The sequence below is a fragment of the Anguilla rostrata genome, chromosome 14 (assembly GCF_018555375.3).
Source record: "Anguilla rostrata isolate EN2019 chromosome 14, ASM1855537v3, whole genome shotgun sequence".
NCBI classification, from domain to species: domain Eukaryota; kingdom Metazoa; phylum Chordata; class Actinopteri; order Anguilliformes; family Anguillidae; genus Anguilla; species Anguilla rostrata.
Genome location: NC_057946.1, coordinates 3,098,846 through 3,118,516, shown reverse-complemented (window position 1 = coordinate 3,118,516; position 19,671 = coordinate 3,098,846). Strand labels below are relative to the sequence as shown.

Below are 19,671 nucleotides of genomic sequence, written 5' to 3'. Positions count from 1 at the left end.
ATGTAGATTTAAAGGCGAAGGGTGGTCACACCAAACATTGATTTTATTTAGTTTTTAACTATTTACTGCTTTTTATATTATTTTTTTGTTATTTATAACCATTTCATTATTTTTGAAAGCATCTTCGATATACAGCACTTTTTTATAGGTGCCTAAGACTTGCACAGTACTGTAGGTTCAGACCAGAATCTCTGAGTGATCTTCATATTGCCCTACAATTGCAGGTACATCCTGTTCGAATATTTCCCTGCTTTAAATCAATGTCAGAACTTTTAGCTTAAGGACTCAAGGGAGGAATGGTCTTTCCCATATTGTACAGGGAACCCGAAACCATTTTGCTTTGTAAATAAAGACTTGAAAGTTACCTTATGTTGTCATTCAACAGCTGATGCCTATAATCAAAGTCTACACCGTACTTTAGTCATATTGGGCCTCATTCACAAAACTTTTCTTAAAATATTATTTTTTTTAAATCTTAATGTTCCTATGCAAAACCAATATGGGATTTATGACACATGCGCAGACCTTTGTTTTTGTGCATACCCCAGGTGTGTGCGGCGATGAATGCCGACTGTTTGTAAATTTTACGCACAATCCCGTTCGTGCAGAAACAGGCATGAATGAGTACAGATAAGAAAAAAAATGGCTGAATGCCACAATGTTCTTGGAAACCTTTTTTACACACAGTTTACGGTCAAGTGTAATCGTAGACGTGTTTTTGTGTATGCGGTCCATTGCTCTCACGCTACGTCCTGGACAGCGCTGTAGTCGCCGGGCCGGTTGTGCAGCTTTGTGACAGCCCGTCTGCAAATGAAGCGATACCAAACCCTGATTGATTGCCATTGGCTGATAAGGCCTTCGAAAGCAGCAGCGGTGGTGGTTGGGCACGGTTGTGTCTTTAACGGAGATGGAAAAATCATGATTCGGAAAGTAAAAGTCCTCCAAAGTATTTTTTGTTTCCGTCACCTGGATTTGCTAATTAGCACAGTTCTTCAGCCAGGAGGTAGAACTAATGAGTGAAATCAGCAGACTGAGTTTATGGGTGGAAGAAACGTGTGGCAGGACTTTCACTTTCTGACTCCTGGATGTTCCACTTCTAGTCTCTAAGATACACAGGGGCTGTAAGAAGACCTGGGTCAAAAACGTATTTGTTTTGGATTCAAATACTTTTCTACATTTTACTGATCTTGTCTGGTGTATTGGAACCAATGAAATACTCTCAAAAAGTGCTCAAAAACACTGCCTTTTGGTCATATTGGCAGGCTCAATTACACCAGGCAAGATCAATAGAGTACACACTAGTATTTGACCCAGGTCTGGTTGTATGTAGGGTTGTACTGTTTTAGATAAATGCCTTCAAGAAATTGACTTTGTTGCTTTCGTGCTGTTCAAACCATGGTGCCACAAAGAACGCACTGATTTGGTCTTATAGGAAACAATTCCTTTCCCTTATGGTAATTTCTGTGGAAGTACTAAGTTGGAAAGTAAATATGTCTCTTGAAAATCAAATAGAAGGACTTCAGTTTCTGCTCTGAAAAGTGAACAAGATTAGTGATTTTACGGGAAGCTTTGAGAACTGCCAAGCTGTTGGGTACATTACATGTACGAGCGCATTGTCTGAGCGGTACATAATATTTCATGGTGTCACCTGGTGATGGAGGGATTTTGGTCAGCAGTTCATCCATTCTGATCATACCAGCATTTTAAACCCCAATAGGGGCCATGAGACTCTAGCCTTACTATCATGAACCATATATTTTACTACGCATTCTACTGTACATTCAATGAAAATGAAAAATAATATTTTTTATTTTAACTGCAACAAGTTTTACAAGACATTGTATTATTTTTGTAAAAGTAAAAATACTAAAACTTTTTAAAAAAAATTTTTCCTGCTGGGTGGGCCTTGGTAAGATATCGCATATTTAAAATGGATATCAAATAATAAAATAAAACTTTTTAAGATAAAGCAGGTCAAGGACTTTGCGTTGGCTCCATTTTGGCCTGTGTTGCTCAACCTCGGGTTTTCTGTGCTCAGCAGTTCCCGAAAAAGTACCAGCATGACTTTGTTCCTCTAACCTTTACGGCAGCCCCTTTCTTTCATTTGGAAGGGACCTCACCGTGTGCTGGGCGCCAAAACACACACATTTCTCCTAACACACACATTTCTCGTCTGACTGATTGTTTTTTCAGATTGCTTCCTGGCAGACATTTTCCATTATAACTTGGAAACGGGTTTTTCAGGTTATGGAGCACATTCCCCCCAACCCCCAACCCATCTCAAACTTGCACACATAGTCCACACACTGAGCTTACATGTCCTCCCAAACTCACACACGTACCCAACACACTGAACTTACCCGTCCTCCCAAAATCACACACGTACTCAACACACTGAGCTTACAGGTCCTCCCAAACTCACACACGTACCCAACCCACTGAGCTTACAGGTCCTCCCAAACTCACACACGTACCCAACACACTGAGTTTACAGGTCCTCCCAAACTCACACACGTACCCAACACACTGAGTTTACAGGTCCTCCCAAACTCACACACGTACCCAACACACTGAGCTTACAGGTCCTCCCAAACTCACACACGTACCCAACACACTGAGCTTACAGGTCCTCCCAAACTCACACACGTACCCAACACACTGAGCTTACAGGTCCTCCCAAACTCACACACGTACCCAACACACTGAGCTTACACGTCCTCCCGAACTCACACACGTACCCAACACACTGAGCTTACAGGTCCTCCAAACTCACACACGACCCAACACACTGAGCTTACAGGTCCTCCCAAACTCACACACGTACTCCAACCACTGAGCTTACAGGTCCTCCAAACTCACACACGTACCAACACACTGAGCTTACAGGTCCTCCTAAACTCACACACGTACCCAACACACTGAGCTTACCCGTCCTCCCAAACTCACTCACACGAAACCAACACACTGAGCTTACACGTCCTCCCAAACTCACACACGAAACCAACACACTGAGCTTACCCGTCCTCCCAAACTCACACACATACCCAACACACTGAGCTTACAGGTCCTCCCAAACTCACACACATACCCAACACACTGAGCTTACAGGTCCTCCCAAACTCACACACATACCCAACACACTGAGCTTACAGGTCCTCCCAAACTCACACATGAAACCAACACACTGAGCTTACAGGTCCTCCCAAACTCACACACATACCCAACACACTGAGCTTACAGGTCCTCCCAAACTCACACATGTACCCAACACACTAAGCTTACAGGTCCTCCCAAACTCACACACGTATCCAACACACTGAGCTTACAGGTCCTCCCAAACTCACACACGTACCCAACACACTGAGCTTACAGGTCCTCCCAAACTCACACACGTATCCAACACACTGAGCTTACAGGTCCTCCCAAACTCACACACGTACCCAACACACTGAGCTTACAGGTCCTCCCAAACTCACACACGTACCCAACACACTGAGCTTACAGGTCCTCCCAAACTCACACACGTACCCAACACACTGAGCTTACAGGTCCTCCCAAACTCACACACGTACCCAACACACTGAGCTTACAGGTCCTCCCAAACTCACACACATACCCAACACACTGAGCTTACAGGTCCTCCCAAACTCACACACATACCCAACCCACTGAGCTTACAGGTCCTCCCAAACTGACACACATACCCAACACACTGAGCTTACAGGTCCTCCCAAACTCACACACGAAACCAACACACTGAGCTTACAGGTCCTCCCAAACTCACACATGAAACCAACACACTGAGCTTACAGGTCCTCCCAAACTCACACACATACCCAACACACTGAGCTTACAGGTCCTCCCAAACTCACACATGTACCCAACACACTGAGCTTACAGGTCCTCCCAAACTCACACACGTATCCAACACACTGAGCTTACAGGTCCTCCCAAACTCACACATGTATCCAACACACTGAGCTTACAGGTCCTCCCAAACTCACACACGTACCCAACACACTGAGCTTACAGGTCCTCCCAAACTCACACACGAAACCAACACACTGAGCTTACAGGTCCTCCCAAACTCACACACGTACCCAACACACTGAGCTTACAGGTCCTCCCAAACTCACACACGTACCCAACACACTGAACTTACACGTCCTCCCGAACACACACGTAGCCCGCACACTCAGCTTAGCCAGCCGAAACATTGAGTTTAGCGAACTGCATTTGTGTGCCCTCTGCATCTTCCCGATCCACCTTTGTTCTGATAAACTGGTGTCCCTAGCTATCCAGTGTCATCACCCCACTTTTGTCTAATTCTAAAGCACAGGTGTCAGACTCCAGTCCTGGAGGGCCGCAGTGTCTGCTGGTTTTTTGGGGTGTTCTCGGCAGAAGTGTTTCATTAAAGTCATTGATTGGCTAAGGAATCCACACACCTTGTTCTCAAGGCCTTAATTGGCAGCTGATTGAAAGGAAACAACAAAAACCCCACAGACACAGTTTGACACCCCTAAAACTCTAAAATTTTGTTCAGCGGGCAGATTCATAAATTCATGCAACGACGCTCAGTGTCAGTTGGGATTAATGAGTATCATTACCACCCTTGACTTACTTTTCACGTCATCTCTGTAATTTAGTCCAATAAGAGTCTGCTCCACAATGTCATTGTGGTGTTCGGTTCGCCAAAGGGGCGGATGGGTCTCGGATGCGCCCTCTGGTGGAGAGCAGCACACCCCTGCGGAACGAATGCCGCAGTCATCAAATGCTAAATCTTTAATCTCGTCTAATTGGCAAGGTGCATATACAGTACCTCATCCAACAGACAGGTATGTACCTTTTTGAACTGGCCTGATTCCTAAATCATCATTTTCAAAGCCAGACAGGTTTTAAATTCTTGGTTGGGGTTGGGGTTGCGGGGGGGGGGGGGGGTCAACATCCTCATCCAGTTGTCAGGTGAGATCCCATCCATAGACACCAAGTCCAAAAACCATGCATCTGCTGTAGGCCTGCTTACACAATGCACTGCTTTTAAACTTCTGCCAAGCACATTTGTTGTATGGAAATTTTTTTTATGATTTTTCTTATCACTGTGCGATACAATGATAACTGAACACCTAACAAATATTTGAGGTGCGATTCCTGCCAGACCACATGAAGATAGACATCGTACAAATAATTACAGAACCAGCCAGTGACAGCTCGGGCCAACAAGACTTGATCCCTTCCCCACTCTCTCGGGGCTATTTAAGGGTCCGTGGGTAGAGGGGTGCGGTACGTTTCAGAATCATCCGCCATTTCAGAATCATCCGCCATTTTAGAATGAGGGCTCTGGTGTTTCTCCTGCTCGTGGCCGCCGCGAGCGCCAAAGTGTTTTCGCGGTGCGAGCTGGCGAGGACCCTGCAGGCCGCGGGAATGGACGGCTACCACGGCGTCTCCCTGGGAGACTGTAAGTACTGAATAAATCTCACAGCGGGGTCTTGCGTTGCATTACATTACCGGCGTTTAGCAGACGCTCTTACCCAAAGCGACTTACACAGCATTTACATTGCCTCCATTTATATAGCATTTATGCTTATATACAAGTAACCTTGCTCAAGGGTACAACAACGGCAGTGTCCTACTCGGGAATCGAACCCGTTACCTTTAGGTTACAAGACCAGCTCCTTACCCATGATGCCACACTGCTGCCCCGTGTCTCAGTGTTATACTGTAACCTGCTTAATCCATTTTATGTACTGTGATAGATCCCTTTTCTGCTACATTCCATTCTACTGCTGCTTTACACCAGGCTGGCCAGCGAGGGATGGGCTCCCCCACTATAGCCAGGCTCCTCTTGAGATTTTTAACCTTATGCAATTGCAATTTGTGGGTGTTTTTCAGGCCTGGTGTTTGCTCCGTTTGCTCTTTTTGCTCTGTTTCTTGCCTTGCTACTTTGTGAAGTGTCTTTGCAGCAGTTCTCTGTAAAAAAAAGTGCTACACAAATTAAATTTAATTGAACTGAAGTCTTTCTGGAGTTCGTATGTCCATTTAGGGACTGTTATAATAAAAGGTGTAGGTAAATAGTCAGGCGCAATGAAATATGAGAATCTTAAGTTTTAAGGCTTTTTTTTTTAGAATGATAAAAGAAATTGAGCAGTCAGAAAAGCCATCTATTCTCATTTTGCTGTCATGAGTTGAACTGTTGGTTATCCTTGTTAAAATCGCTGTCATAAATCCTGTTAAACCTGTCAACTGTATTCTTTTTTTTTTTTTACTAGTTCTTAAGATGATGCATTGTGGCTTTATTGGAAGTACTTTTTTTGCTCTTGGAGGGGCATCAGGGGAAGCATTTGCATTTTATTTTTCATTTTTTGCCCTCCCAGGGGTCTGCTTGGCCAGGTGGGAGTCGGACTACAACACCGATGCCATCGACCACGACTCTGACGGGTCCACGGACTACGGCATCTTCCAGATCAACAGTCGCTGGTGGTGTAACGATGGCATGACCCGCACCTCGGACGCCTGCCACATCCCGTGCTCCAGTGAGTGGGGACTGTGGGGGGGTATGGTGAAGGGGGGGAGGGGGGAGTGGGGCAGGGGAGGGGGTGGAGGGGGGCATGGAGAGGGGGCAATTGAGGAGGAGAGGGGGAGGGAGGGGGGGAGTGGAGGAAGAGGGACATTGGGGGGGGCAGTGGGAGGGAGGGGCAGTGAGGGATAATGGCAGTTTAGGAGTAAGGTAACAGGATAGAATGAAATTGGCACCAAAGCTGTTGTTTCAGACTGATCTACATCTCACTTTCACTCCAGAACTTTACTTTTCCTGTTTCACAACAACAGTATTTTTTGGGTGGTTTTCAGGTCTGTCACACTGTCATTTTCATACAGTAAGTTCCTTTTTTCCCTGTTCAGTATGTCTGTTGTACTTTCACTTATCACACACTCTCTCTCTCTCTCTTCCCCCTTTCCTCCTGATAGGCTTGCTGTCTCCTGACATCAGCACTGCGATTACGTGTGCCAAGCGTGTGGTCAGAGATCCCAACGGGATCAGAGCATGGTAAGAACATGTGCTGGTCATGGTGTGTCAGACCTGACTCAAATGCTTTATCTGAGATGCATTACATTATGACATTATGCTGATCACTTCCACAGGTTCCTTTTTTTTTCTTTTTTTTTTACAAACAATAAATTTACATTTTTTTCAAAAGGGGAGCTCAAGGGATCAATATAGTGTGTCAGCTTGGGAGTCAAACCCATAACCTTAGCATTATGAGACCAAATCCCCACCCATTTGTTACACTCTTTGTTAAAGTACTTCAACCTGTCTGACACCTGTAAAGTTCTTCACACTGCTAACAATAAAAAAAATCTATTTTCATTAATATTCAGAAAAAAGTGTTTCTGTCACAAGATTTCACATTTTGCTTAGTAACAGGGATCACTGAAGGTTCTCAGGGACCTGCTGGAGTATTTACAAATTTTACCAGTAGCAAATGTAAAAGCATTTATATACTTTATGTTCATTTTTATCTCTTGGAACCTTTAGTTTTTGTCTGTTAGACTGTTTTTGTTTTCTTTTGTCATCAGGGCTCCATTGAAAAAGAGATCCAGTGTCTCAATGTGATTTACCTGTAGCTAGTAAATAAAGGTTTAGGAATATTCACCCGTAAAATATTCAGTTATGCGGGAGAATTTTTGTGGCCAATCACTGCGGCCTCTTGTCTGGCAATGGTGTGATGTCATCCTGATAACTGTGACTCTTCCCATTAGGGTGGCCTGGCGGGTCCACTGTGAGGGACAAGATGTCAGCCAGTACGTCGCGGGCTGTGGGGTGTGAGACAGGCACCCAGAGAGAAGCACCTTCTTTCCTTCCCTCTCTCTTCTGTGATCACTCTTCTGATCTTTCCAAACCTGGCACACTCACAAAGGCTCAACGGTGAAACACTTGCCCTTGAGTCCCTTGCTTGTCAGTATAAAAATGAATAAATAATCAACCTGAATTTCCAGTGTCAACCTTTTTGCATTGATGGGCAAAATTATAATAAGGACATCAACTGCAATGTTTGGTTCTTTGTTTTCTAATGACATCTTTATTTCCTTCGCATGGCTTAATTCAGCTCAGATGTTGTAGAGAGCAGGTTTGATTAGACGTGATAAAGGTGACTTTCTGGAGCCCTTGATATCACTTCCGTTTCAGTGTATACTGTATGTTTGACTGGCCCAGACAGTTTTCAGATTTCAGAGCCTGTAAATATGAACAGATTCATTGTATCGTGTGTATTTCGAAATATCAACGTAAACATCAGCTTTTATTTTCTGCTGGTAGCCTACTTGTTCACTTCTCAATCCCCAAGCGGTACACGCTGTTCACTTCAAAGTACCGGAAGGTTGCGGCTGAAATGCAGTTGCCCTGGTCTAGGGTACGTACCGCTGTGTCAGACGCTACCTGCGTCACGTTTACCAAGCGATTTACAAACTGAAATTGAAGCTCCGACTATGCCTCGGCGGGGAACAGAACGGAGTTTTGCCGACGATACGATGCAAAATCTTATTTTCAGATTTAATCAGATTTATTTTATTTTTTTTAACTGATGATGAGTTGCAACAGAGGCTGAGAGGACGAAGAGGCAAGCTGTCATGCCATTTTAGGAAAACTAGCCACAGTTTCCATAAATATAGGTTATTTGAATATAGTTTGGTGAAAAATGACGCGAAGCCCAAATATGTTTGTCATTCTGTTCCAGCAAGCTGGAATTGCACAAGCACGCACACACACACACACAGCTCCAGGGGGTAAATGTGCAGCATTTTGAAAATGCAGTTATATTGATAAGTTTGGTTTTGAGTTTGATCGGCAGAATTTGTAGAATGTATTGCATTTGTCTGTACTTATTTGCAAAACCTGCAATCCTACGCAGAAAACGCACACACTGAATACGGTATCGGGCCAGCTGCATCACAACAGGATGGGTAAACACAAAACAGAAAATGCAGAAATCGGGCCGGAAACCGCAACCGATGAAGTGAAAGTGGCCCAGCAACAAGCGGGCGTGCACATAGACATATATGGGTTTGCAGGGCAGTGCAGCAAGCACAGATGAGTCTTTAAAATTTTTTTGATTAACAAAAAAAACAAAAAAAGAAAAAAAACGAGGTTTGGTGAAAATTAGGATACATTACATTTGGTTGAAAAGTGGACGTTTTCTAGCCAACTAGGACATAGCCATGCTATATTCACGTAAAACCTGAGCTAAATTGGAGCTCACCTGAAATAGCCTCGTCCGCTTACGTCAAAATATGTCGCAACCCATATTTTGTCTCTAGACTCGGGCTTTCGGTCAGGGGGTGGGCATGTGTTGGTGAATTTTATCATGTACACCATCCACATGTGTGTCAAAATAACCAAGTCACAAACTCTGCCGAAATAGCAAGGTATGAATGAAACTCAGCATACTCCGTTATAAAACCTGTAAACAGATGCTCAGAAAAGGGAGTAGCCTACATGTGATGGTCGTAGTACGCGGCGACACCGCCTGCCGCCGCGCAACGTCCCCCTAATCGGCCGCTTGTGGGCGTGTCACCTATTTTTGACAGACAGTTGTTCGTTAAATGTTGACCGGGTTTAATGTTGTGTTTCATGTTTATTGGCCAGTCTGAATAAAAATCATTTTTGCAGTAACCTAGATCTGAAAGATGTTAGTCAGCTGCCTAGCTAGGCTGTCTAATAGCTGGTGAGTAACAACCAACAACAAAAACACTGTCTGGCTAATTAGCCAGCTAATGCCTCCAAAGTGATATCTGGTTAGCTAGCTAGGTGGCTGGTAGAAACGATGACGAACAACTAGCAACTAATACATTAGGAAGAAAATGTTTTGTTGTTAATGTTGGTTGTTACTCACTAGCTAGATATTAGACAGCCTAGCTAGACTAGGCAGCTGATTTTTCAGAGCAAGGTTACTGCAAAAATTATTTTTATTCAGACCGGACAGACTATAACTATATAGCAGAGCCACCAACAATTTCAGAGACTTTCTCCAGGCTCCGTTCCTCTTATCGGTGTCTCTGTCGGAGATTTTATTAAGTTGGGAAAAGCGAAAGGGCAATTACGATTTAGGTCCTCCAATGTGGAACTATACAATGTGGAACTAAAATTAGAAATGAATAGGGACAATTTACTTGATGGATCATTAGATCAAATCAGATTGGTTACCGCGACGCAGCGAGGGGGTCAAAGTTGAACTTTGGCCATCTCTCCGCGGCCTCGCTGCGCCGCCGGCAATCCCAACATGCCTTGAGGGGTCTGGCCGCCACCTCTCATTCAAAATGAATGGAGGCGGCCGCGTATAGTGTGGCTTCACCGTGTGGCTTCAGATAACGCGCAGGTCTTGAGTGGTGACTCTGGATGCAGGAGAGCTTGTAGCACCCTGGCTATCCGTTGTTGGTAACCAGATTGTGCAACTGTCATTTCATTTTTCCTGGACCATGAGAAATAAAGGCACATCTTGGTTAAAAAAATGTCTCTGCATATAATCAATAACGTCACCAAGCCACCACTTATTTTAGCCAGTTTGTGCTGTAGGCTGCACAGCTCGTGGTAAGAACTGTACTCTATGCACAACTGTAGGCTATGCGTAACAAATGTTTGGAGTGCGAATCCTGACATACCTCATTCAACGTCAGAACACCTAACGACAGACATTCCGTTTCACTGCCTCATATTTAGCGGAATTTGAAGCACCTGCAAATCATAACAGAGCCAACCAACCAGTAACAGCTTCTGTTCATTTTGATCCCTTCTCTATTTAAACGGCTGTGGAAGGTTTGGTCACATTCAGAATCATCCGCCATTTCAGAATGAGGGCTCTCGTGTTTCTCCTGCTCGTGGCCGCTGCCAGCGCCAAAGTGTTTGAGCGGTGCGAGCTGGCGAGGACGCTGAAGGCTGCGGGAATGGACGGCTACCTCGGGGTTTCCCTGGGAGACTGTAAGTACTGAATAATCTCTCAGTGGGGACGCCTTCCTGGATTTTGTGTCTGTTCGGGGGCAGTTGTGATGAAAGGTGTCAAGTTAAGAGTGATGAAATAGTAATGAATGAAAATTCAAGGTAAGTTTTAATGCTATTTTTGAGGATGATCAAAAATGTGGAGTCAGATGTACCATTTAGTTGTGGTTTTGCTGTCATCAATTGGACTGCTGATTATCCATGTTAAAATCCAATCCATAAACTGTAAATTTTTAGTACACTTCTTACGATGATGCATCATGGCTTTATTGTAGGTTTGAAGAAGGTTGCTCTTTTTGAGTTTCCGTCTTAGGCAACCAACTCCTAGCCGTCACGTAGGTTTAAGAGGCATCAAATGAAAGCACTTTGTAAAATATTTTGGGGGGTTCTTGCCCTCCCAGGGGTCTGCTTGACCAGGTGGGAGTCAGCCTACAACACGTCCGCCACTAACCACAACAAGGACGGATCGACGGACTTCGGCATTTTCCAGACCAACAGTCGCTGGTGGTGTAACGATGGCGTGACCCCCTCTGAGAACGGCTGTAATATCCTGTGCTCCAGTGAGTGGGGACTGCTGGGGGGGGGGGGGGGGGTGCGTGGGGGGAGAGGTGTAGTGGAGGAGGGGAGCAGTGGGGGGGGGGGGGTGCAATGGCAGTTTAGGAGTTAGGCAACTGAATAGAATGAAATCGGCTGTAAAGCTATTGTCACGTTTACTCCATAGGTTTACTTTTCCTGTTTCATTCTCAGTTCAAACTGAGGTTTTAGTATTCCAGTTCCACTGTTTATTAAACAGTATCGTTTGGGTGATTTTTCAGGTCTGTCATACCTGTCATTTTCACACAGTAAGTTCCTTTTTCCCTGTATGTCTATTGTACTTTCACTTATCACTCTCTCTCTCTCTCTCTCTTCCCCCATTCCTCCTGGTAGGACTGCTGTCCCCTGACATCAGCGATGCGATTACGTGTGCCAAGCGTGAGGTCAGAGATCCCCACGGGATCAGAGCATGGTAAGAACATGTGCTGGTCATTGTGCGGCAGACCTCGAATGCCAAGGCCAATTCCTTACTAATTTTATTTATGTTCGATGAAATCCTGAATGGACCGCCCATTTTGGAGTTAAGCGATTAAGTTGCTCAAGTTGCTCAAGCACTTAAATTCCAGTCAGTATCTGACCCTTAATGAATGAAGCCTCCCATCAAATAAAAAAAAATATATCTCAGATAATCTGAGTGAGTCATGCATAACAGAGTGCGTGAAAATGCAGTTCAGTTCAAGTCAGTATCTGGCCTTTAAATGAATGAAGCCTCCCATCAAAAAATAAATAAATAAATGATTAAAATATTCTTGCAAGTTGTCCATTTCTAATTCCACAGGTTTTTAAAAAAGCTAGCTTTAGCTAGAATGTGAACATGAACTGGTGAGGATAATATTCAGAATGTTGACATGTAAAATATTCACAATTATGCGGGAGAATTTCCGTGGTCGATCACTGTGGCCTCTTGTCTCGTAATGGTGTGATGTCATCCTGATAACTGACTTTGCCCGTTAGGGTGGCATGGCGGAAGTACTGCGAGGGACACGATGTCAGCCCATACATCGCGGGCTGTGGGGTGTGAGACAGGCACCCAGAGAGAAGCACCTTCTCTCCTTCCCTCTCTCTTCTGTGATCACTCTTCTGATCTTTCCAAACCTGGCACACTCACAAAGGCTCAACGGTGAAACGCTTGCCCTTGAGTCCCTTGCTTGTCAGTATAAAAATGATTAAATAATCAACCTGAATTTTCAGTGTCTTTTTGCATTGATGGGCAAAATTATAATAAAGACATCAACTGCAGTGTTTGGTTCTTTGTTTTCTAATGACATCTTTATTTCCTTCGCATGGCTTAATTCAGCTCAGATGTTGTAGAGAGCAGGTTTGCTTAGACGTGATAAAGGTGATCATTCACTTTCTGGAGCCCTTGATATCACTTCCATTTCAGTGTATACTGTATGTTTGACTGGCCCAGACAGTTTTCAGATTTCAGAGCCTGTAAATATGAACCGATTGTATCGTGTTTACTTAAAAAATATCAACACAAACATCAGCTTTTATTTTCTGCTGGTACTTGTTTACTTCTCAATCCCCAAGCGGTACACGCTGTTCACTTCAAAGTACCGGAAGGTTGCGGCTGAAATGCAGTTGCCCTGGTCTAGGGTACGTACCGCTGTGTCAGACGTTATCTGCGTCACGTTTACCAAGCGATTTACAAACTGAAATTGAAGCTCCGATTATGCCTCAACGTGAAACAGAAGGGAGATTCGGGGACGGTGCAAAATCTTATTTGAGCCAGATTTTATTTTTAATGATGAGGAGTTGCAACAGAGGCTGAGAGGACGAAGGGGCAAGCTGTTGTGCCATTTTAGGAAAACTAGCCACAGTTTCCATAGATCTAGGTTATTTGAATGTGCAGTAGTTTGGTGAAAGTGACGCAATTTGGTGAAGTGACCCACATTTTTGTCACTCTGTTCCAGCAAGTTGGAATTTCACAAGTACACACACACACACAAGCTCCAAATGTTGCATGCGCAGCATTTTGAAGATACAGTTATGTTGATAAATTTGGATTTGAGTTTGATTGGCAGAATTTGTCTTGATTTACTTGATTTGTCTGTAGTGATTCGCAAAACCTGCACCGGGTTATATTATGTGTATACAGTCAACTGGGAACAACATTGATGTGGTTTGCATTAGCCTATCTTAAGAAAACAAACAATGAATGCGGTATCGGGCCAGGTGCATCACAATGGGATGGGATGTAATCACAGAACAGAACTGTAGAAATCAGGGCGGAAATTGCAACGGAGGAAGTGAAAGTATTCGGCCCAGCAGCGACGCACAAAGCGGGTGAGCAGCCGGTGAGGCGGGCAGTGCAGCAAGCACTGATGCTCCTTAAATATTTTTTCGATTAAAAAAAGGAGGTTTGGTAAAAATGAGGCTACATCATATTTGGGAGCGTCATGGCTCGGGGGGTAAGAGCGGTTGTCTGGCAGTCGGTTCGATCCCCTGCCCTGGGAGTGTCGATTCAAAGTGTCCCTGAGCAAGACACCTATCCCCTAATTGCTCCCAACGAGCTGATTGGTACCTTGCGTGGTAGCCTTTCACCGTTGGTGGCTCTATATAAATGCAGCCAATTTCCCATTTACATTTGGTTGAAAAGTGGAGGTTTTCTAGCCGACAAGGACATACAGCAGCGAGGCTATATTTGCATAAAACCTGCATCTAAATTGGAGCTCAGCTGAGATGACCTCGTCCGTTTACGTCAAAATAACTAGCAACTCAGATTTTGTCTCTGGACTCAGCGGGTGGGCAGGTGTTAGTGATTTTTATCATGTACTGCCCCAGTTCAAGGAAAAGTTCTTCAACCAGTTTTAGCAGGAATTCCAGTCGAAAAGACAGGCGATCGCTTTCGAGGACGTGTGATAACTAGTTTAGGCAGTTCGTCCCTATCGACGGTCGTTAAATGGTATAGTGCCACTGTTGCACTGAACTGTATAAGTTCAGTTCATTGCACTGTATATCTTCCTCACATAACCAAGCTCTGCATGGGCCGTTCATGAATTCAGAAGGTGATTTGGGGAGAAGGAGACATTTCGGAGATCTGGTCTCTGAAAACTTTCGTCTTTTGGCTGAAAAAAAAAAAAAGAAGTAATGTATGGCTATGGTCATGAGCCAGCCCCCAAACATTCTGTACTAAATCTACAGAGTCAAAAAATTGAGGCAAAGGGCACCACCATCCCGAAATTGCCAGCAGTCACAAGCTCTGTCGAAATAGCAAGGTATGACCGAAACTCAGCATATTCCGTTGTAAAATCTGAACAGGGCCGAAATGGCCTGTGAACAGAACTCAGAACCTTTTCTACCAAACAAGATTTTGGCTAGCCTGTTGAATAAACAGCAGCGCAGCCTTCATCTGATTGAACGCGCTCGATGGATTCATTTGCATGAAGTTCAGCTCTGCACAGAGGCTCTGCTCAACTTTTTCATCACGCTGCTACCCGTCGCTTCAGCGCGCCGCTACCAGAATGCATTGCGGGGCAGATTGACGCTTATCCCATAGGAAATGAATGGGAGGCATCGCAACATTAGGGGCATAGACATATACGTATAATTATGTCTATGGTCAGGGGGAACGAGCAGGTCTTGAGTGGTGACTCTGGATGCAGGAGAGCTTGTAGCACCCTGGCTATCCGTTGTTGGTAACCAGATTGTGCAACTGTCATTTCATTTTTCCTGGACCATGAGAAATAAAGGCACATCTTGGTTAAAAAAATGTCTCTGCGTATAATCAATAATGTTTCCAAGCTACCACTTATTTTAGCCAGCGGTATGCTGCACACCTAATGGTAAGAACTGTACTGTATGCGTAACTGTAACAAATGTTTTAAGTGCGAATCCTGACACATCTGTTTCATCCTCAGATTACCTAAAATGGTAAAATGGACTGCATTTATATAGCGCTTTTATCCAAAGCGCTTTACATTCCAAAGCCTCTCATTCACCAGAGCAGTTAGGGGTTAGGTGTCTTGCTCAAGGACACTTCGACACGCCCAGGGCGGGGTTTGAACCGGCAACCCTCCGACTGATATTGCGTTTCACTACCTCAAATTTTGCGGAAGTTGAGGCACGTGCAAATCATAACAGAGCCAACCAATCAGTAACATGCTCCTGTTCATTTTGATCCCTTCTCTAATCCTGAGGCTATTTAAATGACCGTAGAAGGTTGGGCCACATTCAGAATCAACTGTCGTTTCAGAATCAACTGTCACTTCAGAATGAGGGCTCTTGTGTTTCTCCTGCTCATGGCCGCAGCCAGCGCCAAAGTGTTTGAGCGGTGCGAGCTGGCGAGGACGCTGAAGGCTGCGGGAATGGACGGCTACCGCGGGGTCTCACTGGGAGACTGTAAGTACTGAATAATCTCTCAGCGGGGACACCTTCCTGGATTTTGTGTCTGTTTGGGGGCAGTTGTGATGAAAGGTGTCAAGTTAAGAGTGATGAAATAGTAATGAATGAAAATTCAAGGTAAGTTTTAATGCTATTTTTGAGGATGATCAAATTAATGTGGAGTCAGATGTATCATTTAGTTGTTGATTTGCTGTCATCAATTTGACTGCTGGTAATCCGTGTGAAAATCTCTGTCATAAATTCTATCCAATTTGTAAACTGTACATTTTTAGTCCACTTCTTACGATGATGCATGAGATTTATTGTACTGAAAGAAGAAGGTTTGAAGAAGGTTGCTCTTTTTGAGTTTCCGTCTTAGGCAACCGACTCCTGGCCATCACGCAGGTTTAAGAGGCATCAAATGAAAGCAGTTTGTAAAGCAGTTTTTTGTGGGTTCTTGCCCTCTCAGGGGTCTGCTTGGCCAGGTGGGAGTCGAGCTACAACACGGCCGTCACTAACCGCAACACCGACGGGTCGACGGACTACGGCATCTTCCAGATCAACAGTCGCTATTGGTGTAACAACGGCGTGACCCCCACCTCAAACGGCTGTAACATCTCGTGCTCCAGTGAGTGAGGGGGGGGGGGTGAGGATGATGTCAGTTTAGGAGTTAGGTAACTGAATAGGAAATTGCCACCAAAGCTGTTGTTTCAGACTGATTTACATCTCACGTTTGCTCCAGTACTTTACTTTTCCTGTTTCAATCTCTGTTCAAACTGAGGCTTAGTATTCCAGCTCCACTGTTCATTAAACAGTATTTTTTTTTAATTTTTTTTTTTTAGGTCTGTCATACTGTCATTTTCATACAGTAAGTTCCATGTACAATATGTCTATTGTAACTTTAACTCTCTCTCTCTTCCCCCATTCCTCCTCGTAGGCTTGCTGTCCTCTGACATCAGCGCTGCGATTACGTGTGCCAAGCGTGTGGTCAGAGATCCCAACGGGATCAGAGCATGGTAAGAACATGTGCTGGTCATGGTGTGTCAGACCTGACTCAAATGCTTTATCTGAGATGCATTACATTATGACATTATGCTCACATCCAGAATGACTTCCACTGATTATATTTTGAAATACAATCAATATTTAAAAACTGAAACAATCCAGGTGATGTAATTTGCTCAAAAGAACAATGGATCACCAGCTAAGGATTCAAACCTGCAACCATGGTGTTACAAGGCCAATTCCCTACTAATTTTATTATGTTCAATGAAACTCTGCATGGACCGCCCATTTTGGAGTTAAGCAATTGAGTTTCTCAAGCGGAGATGCACATATCTCAGATGATCTGAGTGAGTCATGCATAGCAGAGTGCGTGAAAAAGCATTTAAGTTCAAGTCAGTATCTGGCCTTTAAATGAATGAAGCTTCCCATCAAAAAATAAATAAATCTGTATTAAAATATTCTTGCAAGTTCTCAATTTCTAATTCCACAGGCTTTTAAAAATGCTAGCTCTTGCTTGAATGTAACCATGAACTGGTGTGGAAAATATTCAGTATGTTGATGTGAAATATTCACAATTATGTGGGAGAATTTTCGTGGTCGATCACTGCGGCCGCTTGTCTCGTAATGGTGTGATGTCATCCTGATAACTGTGATTTTGCCCGTCAGGGTGGCCTGGCGGAACCACTGTCAGGGACAAGATGTCAGGCAGTACATCGCGGGCTGTGGGGTGTGAGACAGGCACCCAGCAGGAGAAGCACCATTTCTCCTTCCCTCTCTCTTCTTTGATCACTCGCTTCTGATTTTCCAAACCCGACGCTCACAAAGGCTCAACAGTGAAACACTTGTCTTTGAATCCCTTGCTTGTCTGTATAAAAATTATGAAATATATCAAGTTTCTTCAAATACTGCTACTTGAAAATACTTTTCTTTTTTGCCAGTATCAACCTTTTTGCTCTGATGGGCTACACTTTAATAAAGCCATAATTTGCTTTTGCACATTGTTTGGTTCTTTGTTAACGACATCTTAATTTCCTTGGCACTTCAGCTCAGATATTGTAAAGAGCAGGTTTGTTTAGATGTGAGAAAGGTTTAAGGTCACACCTTGCTTGTTTGGCAAACACAAAATGTGAAAATTCCGTCTGCAAACCACGATTTAAAGTTTTGGGAATGAGAGTTTTTGTCGCAAACTGTGCTGTTACTGTCCATCAACTCCCCTCCTGAAAAAAGTTAATATTGTAGATCATGTTAAAGTGAACATTCACTTTTGGGAGCTCTTGATATTACTTACATTTCTGTGCTTAGGCTTGACTGGATCAGACCGTTTTTGTGTACAATGAAGGATACTTTGGCAACTCCAAAGCTATATGTTTCCAGGGGGTGTAAATACAAACAGCATAATTGTATGCTGTTTATTTACAGATATTAACATGAATATCAGCTTTTATTTTCTTCTTACCTTTTCAATTCTCAAAGCAGTGAAATTTAATAACTGTTGATGAACCTCAAAAACACACATTCCCCTTTGCCAGCCATTGCAGAGCTAGCAATAAAGTTTTGTAAATATCCAAAATATGATTCATAACACACAAAACTGGAATAAACACATGCATAAAAAGTGAACTAATATTTTGTTTAAAATTTTTTTTAAAAAGAACTCCAGACAGCAAGCTATCAGTTTAAGCTACACTAGAAAACCTATGAGACAAGAATTGGCTACCTTCATAAACATTACTTACATGGGTTCATATTACTCTTTTTAAGCCACTTTGTGTGTTAAACTCACAAACTCAGAGTGTTCAGTGCCAGAGGTGGAAAATCCAGGTTCTGAAAGTAAAACCCCACTCCAGTATTTTGTTCCAGTAACCTGGATTTGCTAATTTGCACAATTCCTCAGCCAGGAGGTAGAACTTATTTGTGAAATCAGCTGGGCTCAGTTCATAGGTGGACACATGGACTTTTACTTTCTGGACTTTCCACTTCTGGTGTTACCCAATGTGTGGCCTTATTTGTATGGTGCACAACAGATACTCATCAAATGCTAAAATGCTCATAACTAAAATTCCTAAAATTCTACATTCGCGTTATCCATATGAAATCACCGTGCTGTTGAGCTATGACGATGCTTTTTCGGTGGTAATGTTTGAAGACCGTTGTCCTTACGAATTGCATTTAATCCGGGGATATTACAAGCAAGAGCAGAGGAAAATAACCACAGGTCCAGTTTCTGACCACCAGAGGTCGCTCGTGCCGCTATTTGATTGTATTGTATAATGATTTTCACCTGCTTCCCTGTGTGTTTAAGCCTCTTGTTTCTGTCCTTTGTTTGGTTTTTATTTTTATGTATTTATTTTATTTTTTAAGTGGTGTGTATGCATGTACGGCAGCCCTGTAGCTGCGGAGGCTAGTTAGAGGTCAAAATGTGGCAGCAAGACTCCTAAGACTTAGAAATGTGACAATATGATAATCTTGGTACTAACCTAAATGCATCCCAGTGGTTCAGACCAGAATCTTTGAGTGATCTTCATCATAGCCCTCAAATGGGATCCTACAATCACAGGATGTACCTGTCCCAATATTTCTTCTTTAAGCCAGAATCAGAACTTTTATCTTAAGGACATATTGTGCAGGGAACCAGAAACCATTTCACTCTTTAAATAAAGATTTAAAAATTGCCTTGTAATGTTGTCATTCAACAGCTGACCCCTGTAATCCAAATCTATTCCTTACTTTAGTCATATTGTTCTTACAATACATCCAGAAAA

The 19,671-nt window shown here is 43.6% G+C and overlaps 2 protein-coding genes across 4 annotated transcripts; both read left to right on the top strand.

The window, feature by feature from the left end:
* The first annotated feature begins 5,268 nt into the window (after window positions 1-5,268).
* LOC135239068 (lysozyme C-like) lies at window positions 5,269-7,985 on the top strand. Its single transcript, XM_064307460.1, has 4 exons — window positions 5,269-5,455; window positions 6,372-6,530; window positions 6,964-7,042; window positions 7,756-7,985. Exons 1-4 carry the CDS (start codon window positions 5,329-5,331, stop codon window positions 7,820-7,822), a joined length of 432 nt encoding a protein of 143 aa, XP_064163530.1. The 5' UTR covers window positions 5,269-5,328; the 3' UTR covers window positions 7,823-7,985.
* Window positions 7,986-10,347: 2,362 nt separating this feature from the next.
* On the top strand, window positions 10,348-17,905 carry LOC135239067 (lysozyme C-like). 3 transcript variants are annotated; one of them, XM_064307459.1, is made up of 4 exons: window positions 10,348-10,966; window positions 11,386-11,544; window positions 11,912-11,990; window positions 12,533-12,762. In XM_064307459.1, the coding sequence occupies exons 1-4, from the start codon at window positions 10,840-10,842 to the stop codon at window positions 12,597-12,599; spliced, it is 432 nt and encodes a 143-aa protein (XP_064163529.1). In that variant the 5' UTR covers window positions 10,348-10,839; the 3' UTR covers window positions 12,600-12,762. The 3 variants fall into 3 exon arrangements, with proteins under 3 accessions (XP_064163529.1, XP_064163528.1, XP_064163527.1); XM_064307458.1 differs by lacking the exons at window positions 11,386-11,544; window positions 11,912-11,990; window positions 12,533-12,762 and adding exons at window positions 16,374-16,532; window positions 16,842-16,920; window positions 17,576-17,905 and having other exon boundaries at window positions 10,796-10,966; XM_064307457.1 differs by lacking the exons at window positions 10,348-10,966; window positions 11,386-11,544; window positions 11,912-11,990; window positions 12,533-12,762 and adding exons at window positions 15,735-15,922; window positions 16,374-16,532; window positions 16,842-16,920; window positions 17,576-17,905.
* Window positions 17,906-19,671: the final 1,766 nt, after the last annotated feature.